General features: G+C 38.5%; 1 protein-coding gene across 3 annotated transcripts in view; it reads left to right on the plus strand.

Moving 5' to 3' along the window:
* CRYBG1 (crystallin beta-gamma domain containing 1) overlaps positions 1-18,318 on the plus strand; it is a 62,540-nt gene that overhangs the window by 29,144 nt on the left and 15,078 nt on the right. For all 3 annotated transcript variants that reach the window (XR_010358561.1, XM_064412834.1, XM_064412835.1), the window contains exons 3-15: positions 413-1,859; positions 1,938-2,114; positions 4,011-4,058; positions 4,170-4,288; positions 5,624-5,786; positions 6,737-6,876; positions 9,855-9,981; positions 10,313-10,348; positions 10,755-10,897; positions 11,147-11,273; positions 11,365-11,510; positions 17,382-17,508; positions 17,687-17,719. Coding sequence is in view for 2 of the 3 variants with exons in the window: in XM_064412834.1 (XP_064268904.1) it covers positions 413-1,859; positions 1,938-2,114; positions 4,011-4,058; positions 4,170-4,288; positions 5,624-5,786; positions 6,737-6,876; positions 9,855-9,981; positions 10,313-10,348; positions 10,755-10,897; positions 11,147-11,273; positions 11,365-11,510; positions 17,382-17,508; positions 17,687-17,719 (2,833 nt within the window). In the remaining variant the exon portion in view is untranslated. The remainder of the gene's footprint in view (positions 1-412; positions 1,860-1,937; positions 2,115-4,010; positions 4,059-4,169; positions 4,289-5,623; positions 5,787-6,736; positions 6,877-9,854; positions 9,982-10,312; positions 10,349-10,754; positions 10,898-11,146; positions 11,274-11,364; positions 11,511-17,381; positions 17,509-17,686; positions 17,720-18,318) is intronic.

Raw genomic sequence — 18,318 nt, forward strand, 5'->3', positions numbered from 1 at the left:
TGGAGAGAATATGCAAATGTTAACCAACTCATTATCACATTAATGAATTGGGATTTGTTTTCTAAACTCTGTAGGGGATTGCATGTTTATAATTTATTCTGCCTATTCACTACTAAATGTTAATGTCTGTCATAAGTAGTTGAGTTCTCTGCCTCAATTGCAGATGCTGTAAGTTGCTGTGTTTGTTTTACTAACCTTAAAGAACTAAGTTCATTTGAAATATATACTCCTTTTTTAGTGTCTAATTTTTTAAATCCATATAGTTACTCCTCTTTTAGTTGATTCCTTTTGAGATATCAAATTTTAATTGAGTCTGTGGTTTATAATTCTACTGCTTATTGTTTTGAAAATTGTTACAAGCCTGTTCAAGATTAATTAAAGATGTCACTCTGTGTCACTTTGCCTCCTGTAGTCCAGCCAAACCGAAGAACATAGAGCTGAATTTTAAAACACCTACGACTCAAGACAGTTTAGAAAGTGAGCAGGACCCTCTTGAAAAACCAGTTAATAAAACTAACAGCAACATTGCCAACAAAATTTCCTTGTTTGAAAACAAATGTGCTAACCAGAGCCAGAGACCTACTGACATCCCTGCCTCAAAAAACAATGCTGTACCAAGCACATTCGTTGGCAGAGCAAAGCTGAAATTTGGAAAACAAGCTAAAGAAAATGAACAGCCTGATAAAACATTAAATAAGCAAAGCAGTCGCCAGAAGTTATTTGAGAATGGCACACTGGAGAAAGAAAGCACTGCAGAGTTAAAAGGCAAAAATGGAGAAATCTTTACCTCTTACGAGGATATTGGGAAGACAACAGAACTTAAAGTAAAAGCTGCCATATCCCTTTTTAACCAAAGCAGCAAAAGTGATGCTGGTAGTGTCTCTCTGAAGCAACCAGAACCAGAATTAACCACAGCAAAGAAAGAAAGTTCACCTTTTAAACTGCCTTTGCACTCACCTGTAAAAACTGAAAATGCTCAAGATCCTTTCCACCAAAGAAATTACACAAGCTCAGAATTCCATAGAAATGAAGAAAAAGTGCTGCCAAACACAGAGGCTTTGTCACCGTGCAATGATGATAAATATCCTCTACCATCTCAGGTTTCCAGATCAGAATTTAAGATGGAAAATGGAGATAAGAAGGTAAAGCCAGGGGAGTTGAACTTCGCAGCACTGCAGTATGATGACAGCAATCAAGACAGTGTATTGGAATCAGAGCACGACACCAATACACAAAAGAGCCCAGGGAAAACCTGTAACGGATCTGCTGAAGACGACAGCATTTTTGATTCCCCGTCTGACATGAAGAAGTTTGCTGAAACAATAAAAAACTTAGACAGCTCAGTTTGTTTACCCCAGAAAAAGAAGAGGTCAAAGCTTCCCAAGTCGCCAGCACCCCACTTTGCAATGCCTCCCATTCATGAAGACAACTTGGAGAAAGTTTTTGATCCTAGTGTATTTACTTTTGGTTTGGGTCTGAGGAGGGAAAAAACACAGGATCTGTTACCAGCACAACAAATTAAAATGCAAAGCCTGGAAACAATAGCCAGAGTCAGACCCAAGCGTGCATCAACAGAGCAAAGTATCATATTCAAAGCTCTGCAGTCATGTAGAGAGGAACCTGCCTTTACTCAGGAAATTAATGGAAAAGAGAACATTGATTGTACAGATGGTGATATTAAGAGATCACGGCTTGAAAAAAGCTCCCTCTTCTCAAGCTTGCTGTCTTCTAAAGAAAAGTTTTTTAGCCCTTCTGTCACTTCAGTAAATAACACAACAGCTTTTGCAACTGACTCCTCAGGGATGCCTCCTTTACAACAGGATGTTTCTGGGCCATTCATCATGCCTCAAAAATCTGAGGTAATAAAGATCATTCACGAAATGAAACAGTGTTTGTCAACCTGCTGAATGGCTGTTAATTTTGATTTTGCAATTCAGTCTCTTTCAGATGTGAAGTTTCCAAGTTTTGTGGAGAAGTACCTGCAAGGAGATAGTACAAAAAAAGAACTAAGTTTACAAATGCCCAACTATGGCAATCCTGAGAAAAGTTTTTCAAGCTGGTTAGGAACAAGCAGATACGAATCAAATGTCCCTCCTGGTTTATTAGATGTGGATGTAAGTATTGTGTTTTTAAAATGCTGCCTGCAAAGTTATCCAGCTTTTATGTTTTCAATAGACAATGTTCATATCTTGTTTTGTTTCCCCTCTTTGGGATATATACAGATTACAAATACATTGAGGTGAACTTAGGTATGGTACCAGTTTTATCTGAAAATGAAAATGAGATTACATCTATCAACATGATTAAGGGGTCTTTATTTTGATACTTTTTGCAAATATGCATGGAAAGCATTTTTTGAATATGTCTTCATATTTGATTTTGTATTATATTGAAACAAATCTTATGCAAACTTAAATTTTTTATTGCAAATTAGTAGAATGCTTTGTGTGAACTTCAGAAAACCTCTGTTGAAGTAATCTCTCTTCTCTTCTAATAAGACATTCAGCCATTGTACAGTTAAATAGGTAACAGAGCAAATTTTTTATTTTAGCCCTCTGTTGTATTCCTATGTATTGGCAGAAAAATATATATGTTCTTTAAGAATTCTGTAATAACTGGATAGTAGTGATGATTGAAAGTGCTGGGCAGGGCTGTCCCTTGCTCTGATTACAAGCATCCATTCTTCATGACTGAAGACAGACCTATGTTTTCCCCTCAGAGTAACTTTAATATGGAATATATTTGTAATTTCTGTTTTTAAAATGATGAACCAATGACTTGTAGTGTGTACATACCTAAGACTGCACTTGAGAGAATACCTTTAGGCTTCAAAGGGTTTCTGGATTTCTGTGGCACTGAATTGTTTTGCTCAAGTTAGGAATCAAAACTGTTTCTGTGAGGTGTACCTGCTGTGCATCTTCCACTGACTAAGAAATGATGATGCAATGGCTAGTGGGTAATGTGAAGGAAAGACTAAGGGCAGCCCAAAACAATGACTTTGGCATTCCTCAAAACACAGAACAAGTTTTAACTGGAATTGAAGCGCAGGCTAAAAAACCAGTCGTGCTTCAACGTGTCTTGATGATGCCTACAAAAACCTGGTGATGGTTAAGAGCTGTGCTGGGACCACTGCCTGCTCTGCATATTAACTACTGTGTTCTCTTTAATTCCTTGCACGTGTTGCTGGTTACCTGTTCAGGGGCAGGATCTGTTTTTGTCTTTTTGTTTTTGTGAATCATTCCTAGAAGAGCAGGACCCTGTCCCAGAATGAACACTCCTGTCCTTCCTAGGAAACCAAACACATAATTTCAATGCTTGCTTTATTTGTTTGAAGGTGACGTGATGCAACCACAACTTTCCCATATATTCTATATCATACAATTTACTGCTGACTTCAGCATTGTTTTAGATTTTGTATACCTACATGTGTTTTAGTTGTTCTGAATATTTTTAATTTATCACTTAGTGCTCAGTCTCACGCTCTTTGAGGAAACCTGATACAAAACTGATTATGCTAGTTAGCTCATACATGTATGTGCCATCATGCATCCTCAGTATTTTCATACATTTCTTAAAAATACACCATGCTTTATGGCTTGACATTTTTAGACATTTAAACTCATCTTTATTATTGTACAGCTTGTATTTAATCAGTGGCAGTTTTACAGTAGTCTCTTGGTATTGAAATCCTGGACTACATAGGAAGATGATCAGGATGATTTTAAAGCATTTCAGATCTGAGGTTAGTTGACTTCAGTGAGATGATAATTCAGAGTTTTAAAAAAGTGTATAAATTTATATGTTTGTGACAAGATGCTGTTCTGCAAGGGGAAGTAGAGATTGAAGGGATGAGTAGGTATAGTTAAAAGGTTACCAAATTTTACTATTCAGAGTATTTCTTATTTTGTTCTACTAGCTCTTTTTTTATAGCTGAGTATCTTTATTGAAAATGTTTTTGATTTTTTGAGGGTTTTTTGTGATTTTTTTTTTCTCTTCTCACTGTCTATTAGACACTTCCAAGAAATGGACAAAGTAAAATTAATCCCAGACCTGGCAAGGTAAGATCAATTTTAATGGTTTTAGTGTTTCTTTCTATATTTAAAGCTTAGGAAGATAGAACTGTATATTACTGTTTTGTTTTTCTGTTTTGTTGGGTTTTTTTAACACAGCTGATGATATACTGTGACTCAGACTGTCAAAAAGCTGGCATTGAAGTTTTCCATGATGTTCCAGATTGCAGTTCTTGGGTTTTGTCACCAACCATTTTAGTTAAAGTCATCAGAGGATGGTAAGAGATACATTTTTACTCTCTATGCAAAGATTTTTACTCTATCCAAAAATGTTTTGGAACAGAACTGGCATGTGATTCACAGTAAGTCTTCCTTGTAACAATGTAGAGCTGTGAGCAAGAAATAGGGCATTTTACCTCTGCAGCAGGAAGTTCTGAGCTGGAAAACCTATTTTGCTGACTAATTGAGTGAGTGTTACCATCTGGCAGGGTGCGAGATGTCACCAGGCATAGGTGTGGGATGAAATGACAGATTCTGTTCAGCTATTTTGCCTTTCAACTCCTCTGGTCATTAGAGATTCTTGCATAGTGTTTGGATTGGGCTAAAAGGCTAGCAAATAAGTTTAAAGCTAGGTCTTACATAATTATTTCATGACCAAAGGAGTAGGATGGTGCTGTAGAGATAATTGACTGTTTCTTTGACAAAAGGAGGGATTTTGCTCTAAAAGCTATATTGCCCAAGAGTAATTGAAAGCAACTTCATCTCCTGCTTTCTTCATAGCATCAACAGAAGGGCCATTAGTAGTGTGGCTAGCACAGCAAGTTACGCTGTGGCCAGGCTATAATGCAGTCAAATAGCAGGTTCTCAAAAGTAATTATCTGATAGTAAGGTGCAGACACAAGGGCTAGCCACAGTAGGAGGTACTGGGAAGCAAACTGATTGCTGTTTAGCTTCAGAAAACTGGAACAAAAACCTTTTGATCTCTGTAAACCAGGTCATCTTTTCTAACATGGTCTGGAGGGACTGGGTTTGGGGCTTTTTCCTCCTTCCATTGAGAGCCTGAGTGAAGGGTTTGTATTTGCAGATGGATAAAGTTCTTATTTAGTTATATATTCTGTTCTGCCATTAAAAATGGAGTTGTGCTTGTCTTCTGAACAGTCTTATCATCCTCTGGCATATCTACCCCAGCTCCTGTGGAACTCCAGGCTTTGTTCACAGGATCTAAGCAACTTGTCTGTTTATACACGATGCAGCAGTCTGCAGTGTCATTGTTTTCTCTGATGTACAAATTGGTTCTGATTATTATCTCATACAAAGTCTGGTATTCAGAGACAGTAATCTTTGCTGCCCCAAATTATCAATTTTAAAAGGTGAAGGAGTTTTTTGTACAATTCAGCGGTAGACATCTTTGTTTTTGTCATTGTTTTTAGAGGTATCACAGAGACTGAAAATGGCTTGCATCAGCAGTTGGGTGAATAAGCCGTATTGGGGAAATAGCAAGGGTTTGGAAACAGTACAGTTATGAAACGATTTCTTAGGTGGGATCGTGATTTTTGTAAACCACACTTGATAAAGCACCAGGAAAAATTAGATTTTTTAAAATTTATTTTAAGCTGGATACTCTATGAAAAACCAAATTTTGAAGGCCCCTCTATTCCATTGGAAGAAGGAGAGCTGGAACTCACAGATCTTTGGGGTGCAGGTGCTTCTGAAGAGCAAAGTGACTGCAAGTCTCAAAAGCCTGCAGTGATCGGTTCAATAAGACATGTTGTTAAGGCAAGTAATATAAGTCAAAAAAATTTTTATTGATCTTAATGTATAGTGATGTTTTATACTGATAGAGAGTGTGAGTGGTCTATTGGGACACAAGTGTAATACGAGCTACCAAATGCATGAAACACTATTGTATGTTGAGTTTAATGTTTAATCACAAAATGCATGTACGGACTTTTGCGCAGTTGGGGTTGTGGTAGCATCAAGAGGAAGGACAGGGTAGGAACAGAACTTGGTGGGCTTTATTAGGATAGCCACCAAAATGCTACATACAGCATATGCTTTGTAGTCTGGTCAGTGTCAGGAAAAGCATTGCAGAAAACCATCAATAATTTGGTATTTTCAAAATATGGCGTTTTCTTTTTTTTCAAAACCAAATTTGCACTCAATACAGACTTCAGTGTGAAACACCAAACTTTGGTTTGCCTGGTATGGGCAAGCTTACCAGTGAGTTTCACGTGTGATGGAACATCCTTTCTGCATGCACTTTTAATCTACCATCAAGTAGTTACAATTGCAGGTTGCCAAAACAAGCGCAAGCTATAAAGTTATTTGACTAGGAAAGGAAAAAGGAGGAATATATATTACTTGTAACTACAATTCTTGTTTAAGTTGCAGTTCTCTTCAAGGATGGCTTGTTTGGTATTATCTTAGGATTTAATTTGCTAGAGGAGATGTTAACTGATGAAAGAAGATGCATTCCTGCCTAGATGGCAGAAAGTAAACAATGTAAATGCTGATTAGAGATTGACTGACTGTCTTGGTTCAAACAGAGACAGGCAAACTGGCCTAGCTATACTTTTATTATAGGCATCTAATAGCAGTAGTAATTGACAAGGGGTGGGGGGGAACAATTTAAAATAAACAGGTGTTTCAAAACTGATTTAGTTATGCACGGTAATTACAGAACTCACAGCACAGATCAAGTGATTATGGCGATCTTCATTTTTCAGGATTACAGGGTTTGCCGAATTGATTTGTATACAGAGCCTGAAGGGTTAGGAATCGTGACTTCCTTTTTTGATGACACTGAAGAAACAGGGGTGTTTGGAAGCACTCAGAAGACTTGTTCTATTAAAGTGCATTGGGGCATGTAAGTATGCAGCTCTGAATGAATGTGTAGTGTGATGACAGGAATTTGGTTTAAACCATTGGTTACACCTGTCAGACTTGCGAGCAGGCTATATTTATTCTAGTCCTATATTTTGGCAGTATATTTGTTGACAGTAGTGTTAGTACATCACCGTAATGCTTCACTCTTGGGGAGTCTGACCTAGAATGTTTTGTTAGAGCTAGATATTCTTCTGCTTGTGTGTCGTAAATACTGAATAACCCTTGTGTATTTGTAGCCAAGGAATAAGAGTGTGCCTCTCTTGCTTTTTCTCATTCAGGCAAGCTTATCATAAATGAGGGTGGGAAATGAACTGTTATAATAAGACCACATTTCCCACTTGCTTTCTTCTAAACTTGAAATCATCCTACTAAAAGAAGAAAATTTTTTAAGTCCTCCTGTTATAAACTAAGACTTAGTGCTTTAGAGAGTCCATACATGGCATTGTTGTATTTCACAGTGCATCTTGATCTGGGCTTTTATGGTGATATGTAATACAAAGGTGTTATGTCCTGAAAATAATGTGGCCATCTGAATTAGGAGGATAATATTGTGAACTAAGCAAGCTTTTATGAGAAAGGAGACCTCTGAGGAGCAATCCAGGTGATGTACCAGTATTAGTTTTCATGCCTTAATAAACAAACTAGTAAATCATTATGGAAAACATGCTTCAAAGTAGTGTTGGGAAAAGTATGCAGGAGAGAGAGAGAGAGGTTCCTTTCAGAAAAAGTGAGACCGGAGCCACTTCCAGTCATCCTGCAGAACTTCTTACAGAATGTACAGATCTTGGTTGTTAGCTCTTATGTTTGGGCATTGCCATGCTGCAAATAGTCTATCAAAAACTGCCCAGCTGACGACAATATATCAATTTTATAAAAAAATGTAAAGCAAAGCTGTTTCAAACCTACCACATAATACATGGACATTTTTGTTGTTAGGCAAAGGGTATTTTATCTGAGTAAATATTTACACCTTGATTTGTGGAAAAAAAATGAAGCATTTTGGTACGTAGGCAAATTTGAAGATGTCCAAGTAGTTATTTCTCTGACAGGAAGTTATTTCTGGTGAACTGCAACCTCAATCCAAATTACATGTCTCACAATAGTAATGTCATCAGATATGTTATTTGCAGGTTGATTGTTAATTCACTTCATCTATGTCTCCACTTTATTTCTCTCTTACTTAAAAGCTGTCTGTGACCAGTAAAATTACAAATCTTCTTGGAAGGAGGCAGAGCCTGTGCACATCTGAGTTGTCTTTATTTTGCATTAGTGTAACGGCATTGTTTTGCTAAATGCACGTGAGCTCTTGCTGTCTTCATATCTCTCTCTTGCATCTGTACCCCTCAAGGAAGGCAGACTAATATTTTCACTAGGAAGTGAAATATATTATTTTTCAACTGTCTTTCTGAATATCTGTTTATTAGTTCAGTGTAGAAAGAAGTCACTTCCATGAGAAATTCTGCAGATGGCTGCTGCTTTTTTGCATGTTGCAGGGTTAGGGGTTTTTTTGCCTTTAGTTTACAGGCATGACATAGTTCACTGTGTTGGCAGGTGAGGGAGGCTCTGATTCTGAGTCACCTTGCCATGTGGGTGTGGTTGTATCATCTTAAAGTTTCCCAGTGTTCATGCTTAATTGCTGTTTGTTAAAAGCTGCCAACAAAAATGAGTCAATGCACCTTTATCTTCTGACTGTACTCTCTCCTTGTTCTTCCATGTGTGTCAGTTCTTGCAGTGAAGTTAGTCATAGAATCCTGTAGGATGGGAATCCAGTACCACCATTAACCCAACATTGCCAAGTCCACCAGTAAACCATGTCCCTAAGCACCACTGCTGCACATCCTTTAAATACCTACAGGGATTGTGACTCCACCACTCTCCTGAGCAGCCTGTTACAGTGATTGACAACTCTTCCAGTGAATGATTTTTTCCTAATATCCAGTCTAAACCTCCACTGGCGCAGCTTGAGGCCACTTCCTCTTGTCCAGTCACTGCCTGCCTACTACCTCCTTTCAAGGCAGTTGTGAAGAGCAGTGAGTTTCCCTAGAGTGTCATTATTTCCAGGCTAAGCACCTCCAGCTCCCTCAACCACTCTTATTAGACTTGTGCTCCAGACCTTTCACCAGCTCCAATGTCCCCTTCTAGACATGATCCAGCCCCTCAATGTCCTTGGTGTAGTGAGGGGCCCAAAACTGATTCTGAAACATGGGATTTGAGGTGTGGCATCACTAGTGTTGAGTACAGAGGGACAGTCACTGCCTTGGTCCTGCTGGCCACACTGTTGCTGATACAGGCCAGGATGGCATTGGCCTTCCTGGCCACCTGGACACACGCTGGATTAAGTATAACTGCTGCTGACCAGCACCCCTGGGTCTTCTTCTGCCAAGCAGCTTTTTAGCCACTTTTCCCCAATCCTGAAGCACCGCTTGGGAATGTTGTGACCTGGCACTTTCCCATGTTGAACCTCATCCCATTGGCCTTGGCCCATTGATCTAGATCCCCCTGTAAAGATTCCTTACCCTTTAGCAGATCACCCAACTTCTCCCACCCAGCTTCTTGTAATCTGCAAAACACCTGAGGGAGCACTCAAATCCCCTCATCCAGATCATTAATATTAAAGGTATTAAACAGAATTTACCCCAGTACTGAGCCCTTGGAAATACCACGGGTGACCAGCCACAAGCCAAGGGCTTATTGAGTGGTGTGAATATGAAGCACACAAGGCATCAAACATTCAGCTATAGACAGTAATAAAACTAAAGCACCTTGCTTGTTTCTTGGAGCCATGTGTCTGCAATGAAACTATACCAATTTGAGCCAGTTTATATTAGCTTGGAATCTCCCTTTGTAGGGAACAATGATCTGGTTCCTAAAGTAAGCATATTGTCTTGTTCTGTACTGTTCAGAAATGTTCTGGGGGTTTTATGTCTTACATTTGTCCCTCCACCCCTTTACTTTTAGATGGCTTCTTTATGAAGAACCTGGTTTCCAGGGGGTCCCTTTAATGTTGGAGCCTGGTGAATATCCTAATTTATTATTCTGGGAGAAGAAGGAAGCCTACATTAGGTCCATGAGACCCTTGAAAATGGTAAACTACTGGTATTACTTACAAGTCAAATGATGTATGTTTATGTGTTAGAAATAATGTATTAAGGTGGTTAGATTTTTCAAGACTTACAAAAATCTAACTATTAAAAAAACCCTAAGATTTCTAGTCTATAAAATTCTTGAACTTAAAACATCTGATTGTATCCATCTCTGGCATTAATCTGCCATTTATTTTCACTTGCACTCTTTAAGGACTATGTCACCTTAGTTCTGACTTTTTGTAAAGAATTAATGATTCTTATAGACATCTACAAGTTGTCTAAGTCATGAACAGTTTAATTTTTTTCTCCTTTTTTTTTTCCTTTTAACAGGGTGGTCGCAAAGTTGAATTCAGTGGGGAGCCAAAGGTAAAAGTCAGTATGTGTTGATTGTCCAAAGCTGTTTTACAGCACATGAACTACACGTGGGTAGATAAGTATGCTTTGATTGGATACCAGCTACTGATAGTTTACTGGGTAGCTCTTTTGTATGTGACCACACCGTGAAAATACAACTTCTGTTACATTTCTGCATCCATCACGTGCATATGTGACAGTATTAACAGGAATCCAGATGATGCAGATGGGTAATGAATGCTCAAGCCCCTCCCATTGCATCTCTAGTGGAAAGGTCTCTTGTAGAGGAGAGAGAGATCCCACTAGTTGGTTTCATCATGTTGCATTCTCCCTTTATGTGCCCATGCAAAAGAAACTGTCTGTTGTCAGAATTCATTGTCCTCCCTGCAATTTTTCTTTTGCTTCATTTCTACTCCAGGTAATTGTTTATGAGAAGCCTTTCTTTGAAGGAAGACATGTGGAAGTAGAATCAGAGGTCTTTATGCTTGATGACAAGGAATCGGAAGACAAGACGAGACTTCCACTTACATCAGTGGGATCCATAAAAGTACTGGGAGGAGTGTAAGTGTGGAAAAGTGGTACTTACCCGTCAGCTGAAGTAGTAACTCCATAGGCTGGAAGTTGCAGTGGACAAATCCAGTTCCTGTTTATTTTGTTTTTGTAATTTTTGGGTTGAGGTATAGACCAGAGTTAAATTTGAAAATATTCACAGCAAAAGAATAAATATTGCATCTCTATATCTGCTCCATGAAAACATGGAGTGGCACTTGTCCATTTTCACATGCAGACTCTGTTGTTGTTGTTGCTCAGTTGGGTTGCTTACGAGAAGCCTGGGTTTGAAGGCCATCAGTACTTGCTGGAAGAAGGAGCGTATCGGGATTGGACAGACTGGGGTGGCTATGATGAGGAGCTGCAGTCCCTGCGACCAGTTGTTGGTGTAAGTTCCAAGAACACCTAGTAGGCATTTCCTGAGTGCCCTGAGATGTCATGTGGCACTTTCCTTATGGTGCTCCTCTTTGTTTTGACAGGACTTCACAAGCTCCCATATGATAATGTACAGTGAAAAAGACTTTGGATCAAAGGGTTCCAATATCAACGTGTTAGGTATCATTTCCAATTTGAAAGACACTGGATATGGGCTGAGGACACAGTCTATAAATGTGCTGAGTGGCGTGTAAGTGATATTTTTATTCACTCTTTCATTTTATATATGCTGGTCTTTATAGAAATTGATAGTGTTTGCAGATGTTTTTCAGGACTCTGACTTCTGTGTGGAGTCTTCAGATAAAATTTTCTGCCCTTGACCATAGAACTTGAAAAGTAAAGTTTTGGTGAATATGTACAGTAAATAGTCTTTCTTCTTACAATAAGATAAAAGAGTCCTAGGAAGCATTGACTTTCTGATACATAAGAGTATGAAAGCATGAGATGAGATTTCATCAAGAGAGGAAGAAATAGCTGGTTCTCGTGGCTACATTTGTTTGAAGCATTTCAACAGTAAAATTGTTATGGAAATAATTTCCGTTTTGAAACTAATTTCCAGGCTTCTTGCATTTGACCAAAGGTAGATTCCTTGCTCTTTCACTTGTGTTTTAAATAGAGATAACTTTTTACTATACTCACTAATACCTTGTGGTAGTAGGGAGAGTAAACTCAGAGTCAGTTCTGAAAAATGACACTGCTTTTGCAGTGAATCCTGTAGGTTTAACAGTGGTTTAGTGCTATGGTGTTGGCTTTTATTGTTTGTTTGGGGTTTTGTTAAACATATGGTTCTAAAAAGTCTGTATTAGCCAAGGCCATTAACAAACCACCTCTTAGTGCCACAAGTGCTATCAGTTGTAATTGATCAGCTGATATTTTGCTGTTTGATTAGTCGAGTCCATCAGCTACAGATTGAGTTTCACAGCCTTGCAGATTGTATCAAAGTATTTTGGAAATGCTGACAGGTATTAGCAATGATGGCTGCAAACACACAAAACGAACTAAAGTACCAAAACCAAAAAAGCATGAGATGTACAGTCTGTCTCCCTGCCTGGTATGCATGCAGGTGACTTGCTGGAAGCTCTGCCTTACCTAGCCACACCCAAAATCTTTCCCTGTGTTAGCTGTGCTGTATCTCTGCAAGTTTTGTCTGGATAAAGGTTGCAGAATCAAGCTCGGTGCCTTCCAGAGGAATGTTTTTAATTTCTATATGAATATGGTGTGACAGAAGGTTTTTTCCTGCCTGGTGACCTTTGAAGCCACTGTGCTCTTTTGTCTTCTGTAATATGCAAGAGAGATGCCTGGGAAAAGAGTCTTCTCTGAAGGTTGGGAAACAAATTGTGGGTTACCTATAATGCCCTTCATGTAGTTGTTCTAGTAAATGTGTCTGTTGCATCTAAGATAGGACTCACACATGAGTTTGAGTATTCTAGTAATTAAGAATGACTTTAACACTGATGGCAAAGGTGGCTAGAAGTCTTTATGAACAAAACTTGTACTACAGACTCTGCTACCACTCCTGTAATCTCACCTTGTAGACTCCAAAAGATGTAATTTGTAGAAGTAAGTTTTTAAAAAACTCAGATGCATTGTTCGTAACAGGTGGCTAGCACTCAGCTGTTAAGAGTCTTGTACAACCCCCTGTTCCCAGAGGGGTTGTGAGTGTTTGGGAGTTTTGTGGTGATCTTACTAAATGTTTAAATGTCAGAAAGCTTGAATGAACTGTGTGAAGTCATATTTGGCAATACAGTGCTTTATTTTAAGTGTTAACTGTCTGTTCAGGTGGTAGAAGATTTTTTTATATCTTTCATTCCAAGAAATCTGTCACAGAGCAGTGATTAATCCATTGAGCAATTTCCTGAGCTGTTTACGATGTAATGCAGATGACATAGCGAACTGTGACAGATTGAACAAAATCTTGTCATAATATTTTGAAGTAACCTTCCTGGTATTATATTGAAAACACTTAATTAAAATAAGACAAAAATTTAAGAAGCCCTCAACCTTTCATTTCAATTTTTTAACTACAGGTGTCTGGGTAAGCAGTTAGAGCAGTAAGATAACAGATGAGCTGTATTTCCCACACAATTAATTTGATTGCTCTGTAATTTAAAGAGTATATCAAAGAAAAGAAAGCCTGACACTGCAGTGCACAGATACTATGAAACAAGTTCTGAGCTCACCTGCAGCTCTGAACTGTATTGCTGGAGACAGCCCAGCTCTGCATTTGTGGGGTGACTATTCAATTTTGGGAAATTCAAACTGGCTGCATTAAAATTTCTAAATGTTTCCAAACATGTTTCCAAGCAATATTTTTATGTCTTTGCTAAATCCATTGTAAAGACATCCTGAAAAATATATCCTAAGGAGATGAGGATTGACTTCTTGAAAAATGAAAATGTGCTTCTTGAAAAATGAAAATGTTTTGCTCTTGAGCATTTTTTGGAAACTGGCCAAACATAAAATTCAAAAATTATTTTTCTGCCATTAGGGTGGGAGAAAGCAATCCAGGCTGCCTGAAAATAGGAGGGGCCTTTCTTCTTTTAAGTAGGGTTTGAACTTTACTTGCAAACTGGCAGAATTTGAAGTGCCGGAAAATTGAGCTATTTACTAGCAACAGGTAACACCCTTTACAAGTTCAAGCAAGTACTAAAATTAAGTGTACTATTTTGATTTCCCCTCTGCTTAGAAACTTCTTCAAGCTTTTATTTAATAGTGATCAAAATCACAGGAACTGCATGTTTGAAATGTGGTTTTTCTTTATCCATAAACACACCAAACGTTTGCCAGAATTCCTGAAGAGGCTCTTGTCTTTTAGTTGATTCCCTTTGAACTTGCTGGAAGAATCTTCCCAGATTTGTTTATTTTATGTAGTCATCTGTTTACTGTGGTTGTGTTATCAGCCTGGTTTTCCCCTAGTTTTCAAGTAATTAATCCACAGTGTAGATTGGGCTGCTTCTAGAGTATGTATGGATAGTGAGTGATATTAAGGAAATAATTAGGTAATGAGTGGTTCACATACAGAAACCAGAAGGTAGTAAATTTAACCTAGATGCACTCAGGAAGGGAACATGAGTGAAACAGGAGACACAAGGTACAAGAGCAAGCCTCCACTGGGAGCTGAAAAGGGCAAGTACCCTTGGTTACCCCACTGGAGAACACTTCAAACAAAGCTTTAACTTCTCTGTATATCTGAGCTGATGTTCAGGAAAAAATCTTTCAAGAAATCATAAAATTAAAGCTTGCAGGTCCCCGGAATACTAAGAATCACAGTCACAAAGGAGGATGATGGACCCGTCTTCTCTCTTTCCTATAAATAGAATTTTATTACCTCACTCTATCTGTTAATTATTGTACAAATCTGCAAGTGCTAGTTAACTTTCTAAAGTCAGACAGGGTGAGTCCTGGGCTAACTGAGGGCAAATCTGATTTTTGCTGAGTTACCCATGTCTGGATTATTTTCTTGGCTGTACTTTCAGACCCCGTTTGGAGCTGCACTTCCTAAATGTCATACATAGAGGTTTTTAGAGAAAGATTCTCTGTGTGTAATAGTACTAACAATGTATAATCAAAGCTTTATGCTACTTCTGGCTTGAGGGGCACGGATGGTGCCCAGGAGGATGCCAGCAGCCTGGGATGGAGCTGTTGCTCAGCCTCACTAAGGCACTTTGTGCATCTGGGGGTTACAAAATCTCTTGTGCTAGGAGAGCTCGCTCCCTGTGGGGCAGGATGGTTGCTGCCATGCTGCAGAGCAGCATTTCAGTTTTTGTTGTGCCTGGCAGCTGGAATCTGGCTCTCTTGCTCAGCTGTGGAGGCAGTAATCTTGCTCTCCAGGCCTTTCTGTGAAGTCAGAAGTTGGATTAAGGCAGTGCTCCTTCCTTGGGATAATCTCAAGGTCTGGCAGGTTTAGCTGGTACTGAATTCAGCTGCCTGTCCTTGATGATGTTATTACTACTTTCAGCAGCTTATATGGGCTTCTGAATGAAGTGGAGAAGCACAAGTATTCACCACTAAGCCCTGACTCTAGGAACTGTCTAACTGCATGGGCTGACTTGCATAGGAGAGTGGCACTTAATTATTTAAATCCCATTTATTTAAATGTAAGCATGTGCAAGTGAGATTCGTTGATTACTTCTGCATTCAGGCTTGCTTTTAGATGGGGGGAACTAAATAACTGCTATCAAGGAGTTCTTAGGAAGCTGCTGACATCTTACAGTTCATTTTATATAAGAAACACTTGTTTGAATAGATCTCAATTGAGTAAAACTTCCGTGCACCATAGCTGTATCCTGGCACTTGAGCACTGAAAAATCTAATGAATGGCTGCTGAAAAAATTGTTTAAGGAAACCTCATTCTCACTGCTTTTGGTATATGTGATATACAAGTATAGACACACCTGAGATATTTGAACTCTCTGCTCAATTTATTGTACATACCAATGTCTCTTTGATGAATTACTCTGAGGTGATTTTGAAGTGGACCTTGAAATATGCCGTAAGTAATTAGTGTGTAACAAGTTGGAATAATTGATTATATCTGAGGCAGACCAAGAGACGTGAATAGTGATGTGTGTGATTCACTCTTTGAATGCTTGCCATGGACAAGTAAAACAAAGTTCATAGTCTTGGCACATACATGTTGATGTACCTTTATTTCAGTTTGAGGTTATCCCACTTCTTGTATCTGCAGAGACTCTGGCATTTGTACCTGGAATAAAACTGCAGCTTAGTAGAATCCAATTGATCGACACACATTAATTAATGGGGAATTTTGATGTTGAGAGCTGTTTTCCCCTGCAGATTTTAAGATCTGTATCATTTTACTGCTTTATGATATGAAATTTTTGTTAGTGTAGAAACTTAGTAAGTTTCTGAGCCCACTGAACGTGGATTTTGGCATAACCTAGCATATACTCATTATGCACTACAGTGGCTAAAATTAAAAGCGGGTTGACTCTGAGTAGAAGTTTTTCTTGTAGAATCAGGAACCAGCAAGGTGTCCTGACTCCTGCATAACTATAATGAATGAAACACAGCTGGTACTGTGGTCTGATCTCATATGGGCACTCAAAAAACAACCAAACAGAAAAAAAAGAGTTGTAAGTATGGGAAAGCTTGGAAGTATAGCAGCAAAAGACAAGTAAATTCTGCAGGTTATCACAAAATCAAAGGTAGTATAGATGCAGGAAGTGCTCTGTTTGTGCTTTCAGTATGCAACCAGGGTCAGAAGAACACTGTAATAGAAGACTGATTGAATGTAGCATACTATTCTTAGCAAGACTACCTGATAGCAGATATTTAATATTGGACCTAATCACTGCATGAGTAATTGGACATCAGAGAGATACATCTAGTGATTTGGTTGCTTTTCCAATACTTCAAGTGTGTATCATGCCAAAAGTTGAAAGTCTGTCAAAAAGGCATATTCTGACTGAGACCAAAGACTTGATGCAGATCTCTGAATTTGCTACCTATGTCAAGCATGATTTCCACGTGTATTTGCTTAAACACAACTGAGCCGTAGCTACAGGCAACATTAAAAGTAAAAAGTCAGTATTGCTACATTTACTGCTGAGATTACTGTGAAAGTCAGTTTTATTGAAAAAGCTGTATTCTGGTACCTGTCTGGTGTTGGTGTTTTAGGTGTTTTTTTGGGGTTTTTTTTTTTTTTTTCTTTTTTTTTGTTGGTTTTGGGGGTATTTTTGTTTGTTTGTTTTGTCTGTAAGAGAAGAACTTGACCTTGGTAAAATAATAGAATTGTAAAACATCTTGAAATATTCTTACTGGAGATAACTTTTAGGATATGTGATGTGTCTGAACTTGTGCTTTGCTTCTGCTAATTCACTCTGATTTGTATCAACATAGTGCAAGAAGGTAGTAAAATTTGCATAGGGTTTGCACTGTCAGATACACTGGTTTGTTTAGGGTTTTAACAGCATTACAATTTGGCACTTCAGAAACTTTTTATTTGTTCTTCCATTAAGATGGTAATGAATGTACACATCTGTATATTGGAAAAGTAGTGTGACTTCTACCAACCACCCTCCTCTTCTTTCTGTTTTAGATGGGTGGCTTATGAGAATCCTGAGTTTACAGGGGAGCAGTATATACTGGCTAAAGGGTTGTATCCCAGCATTGAGGCATGGGGGGGAAAGAATTGTAAAATATCTTCAGTTCAACCCATTGTTATGGTAAGGAGCTAATTTTCTACTTGTTTTGCACGTTTCTCTGAACTATTTGGAACTCTGCTTTTTCTGTCAAATTCAGTTTATTTACATTATTTAAACAATAATTAATAGTAAATTTTGTATGTTATTTTATCACTGTTTAAAATATTTTTTCCCTTCTTTCCCCTCAAAACTTTTGCAGGATATTGTTGGAAGCGAAAGGGGTAAAGTCAAGGTAAGATACTTCTCTAAGCACATGAAACATACTGTGTAGTGTCTGTAACATGTAAATAAAGAAGTGGCTGTTTGTCCAGGGGAGCACTCAGGTATTTGCATAGATGGCTGGCTAGTCAGAGTGAAAACTGCAGGTGGAGGAAGGCTATTTTCCAAACCACTTGAGTAAGGCACATTAAGACCCAAGGAAGGTGGGATTTGATATACAATTGCCATCAGAACTTTTTAGGGCACTGGCAATGTCTTGGTTCAGCAAGTGAGGTGTTTTGGGGTATCAGTGATTGTTTTGTAGAGCTGGAGCCTGCAGCCCTCTATGCAGAGGTACAGGACCTGGAGTCTGTCACTGAGGTGAGGGCTCTACAGCAGAGATGATGTTTTGGTGAGGGCACTACAGGACAGATGTTGTTCTTGGTACAGCTGACTTAATTTCTTGTGAACCTATTTCTTTGGTTAAGAGTTTTGCTAGTGGTGGTTGCACTTGAAGGGAGTTGTTCACTCACAAATACTGCTGAGTTGTGCTTAAAAGTTAATGCCATCTTTGTCAATAACATAAGGGAAGGAAACGGCAGGGAAAACTTCTCTGTTCAGTAAGTTAATATT

The sequence above is a fragment of the Passer domesticus genome, chromosome 3, assembly GCF_036417665.1.
Source record: "Passer domesticus isolate bPasDom1 chromosome 3, bPasDom1.hap1, whole genome shotgun sequence".
In the NCBI taxonomy this organism is placed as follows: domain Eukaryota; kingdom Metazoa; phylum Chordata; class Aves; order Passeriformes; family Passeridae; genus Passer; species Passer domesticus.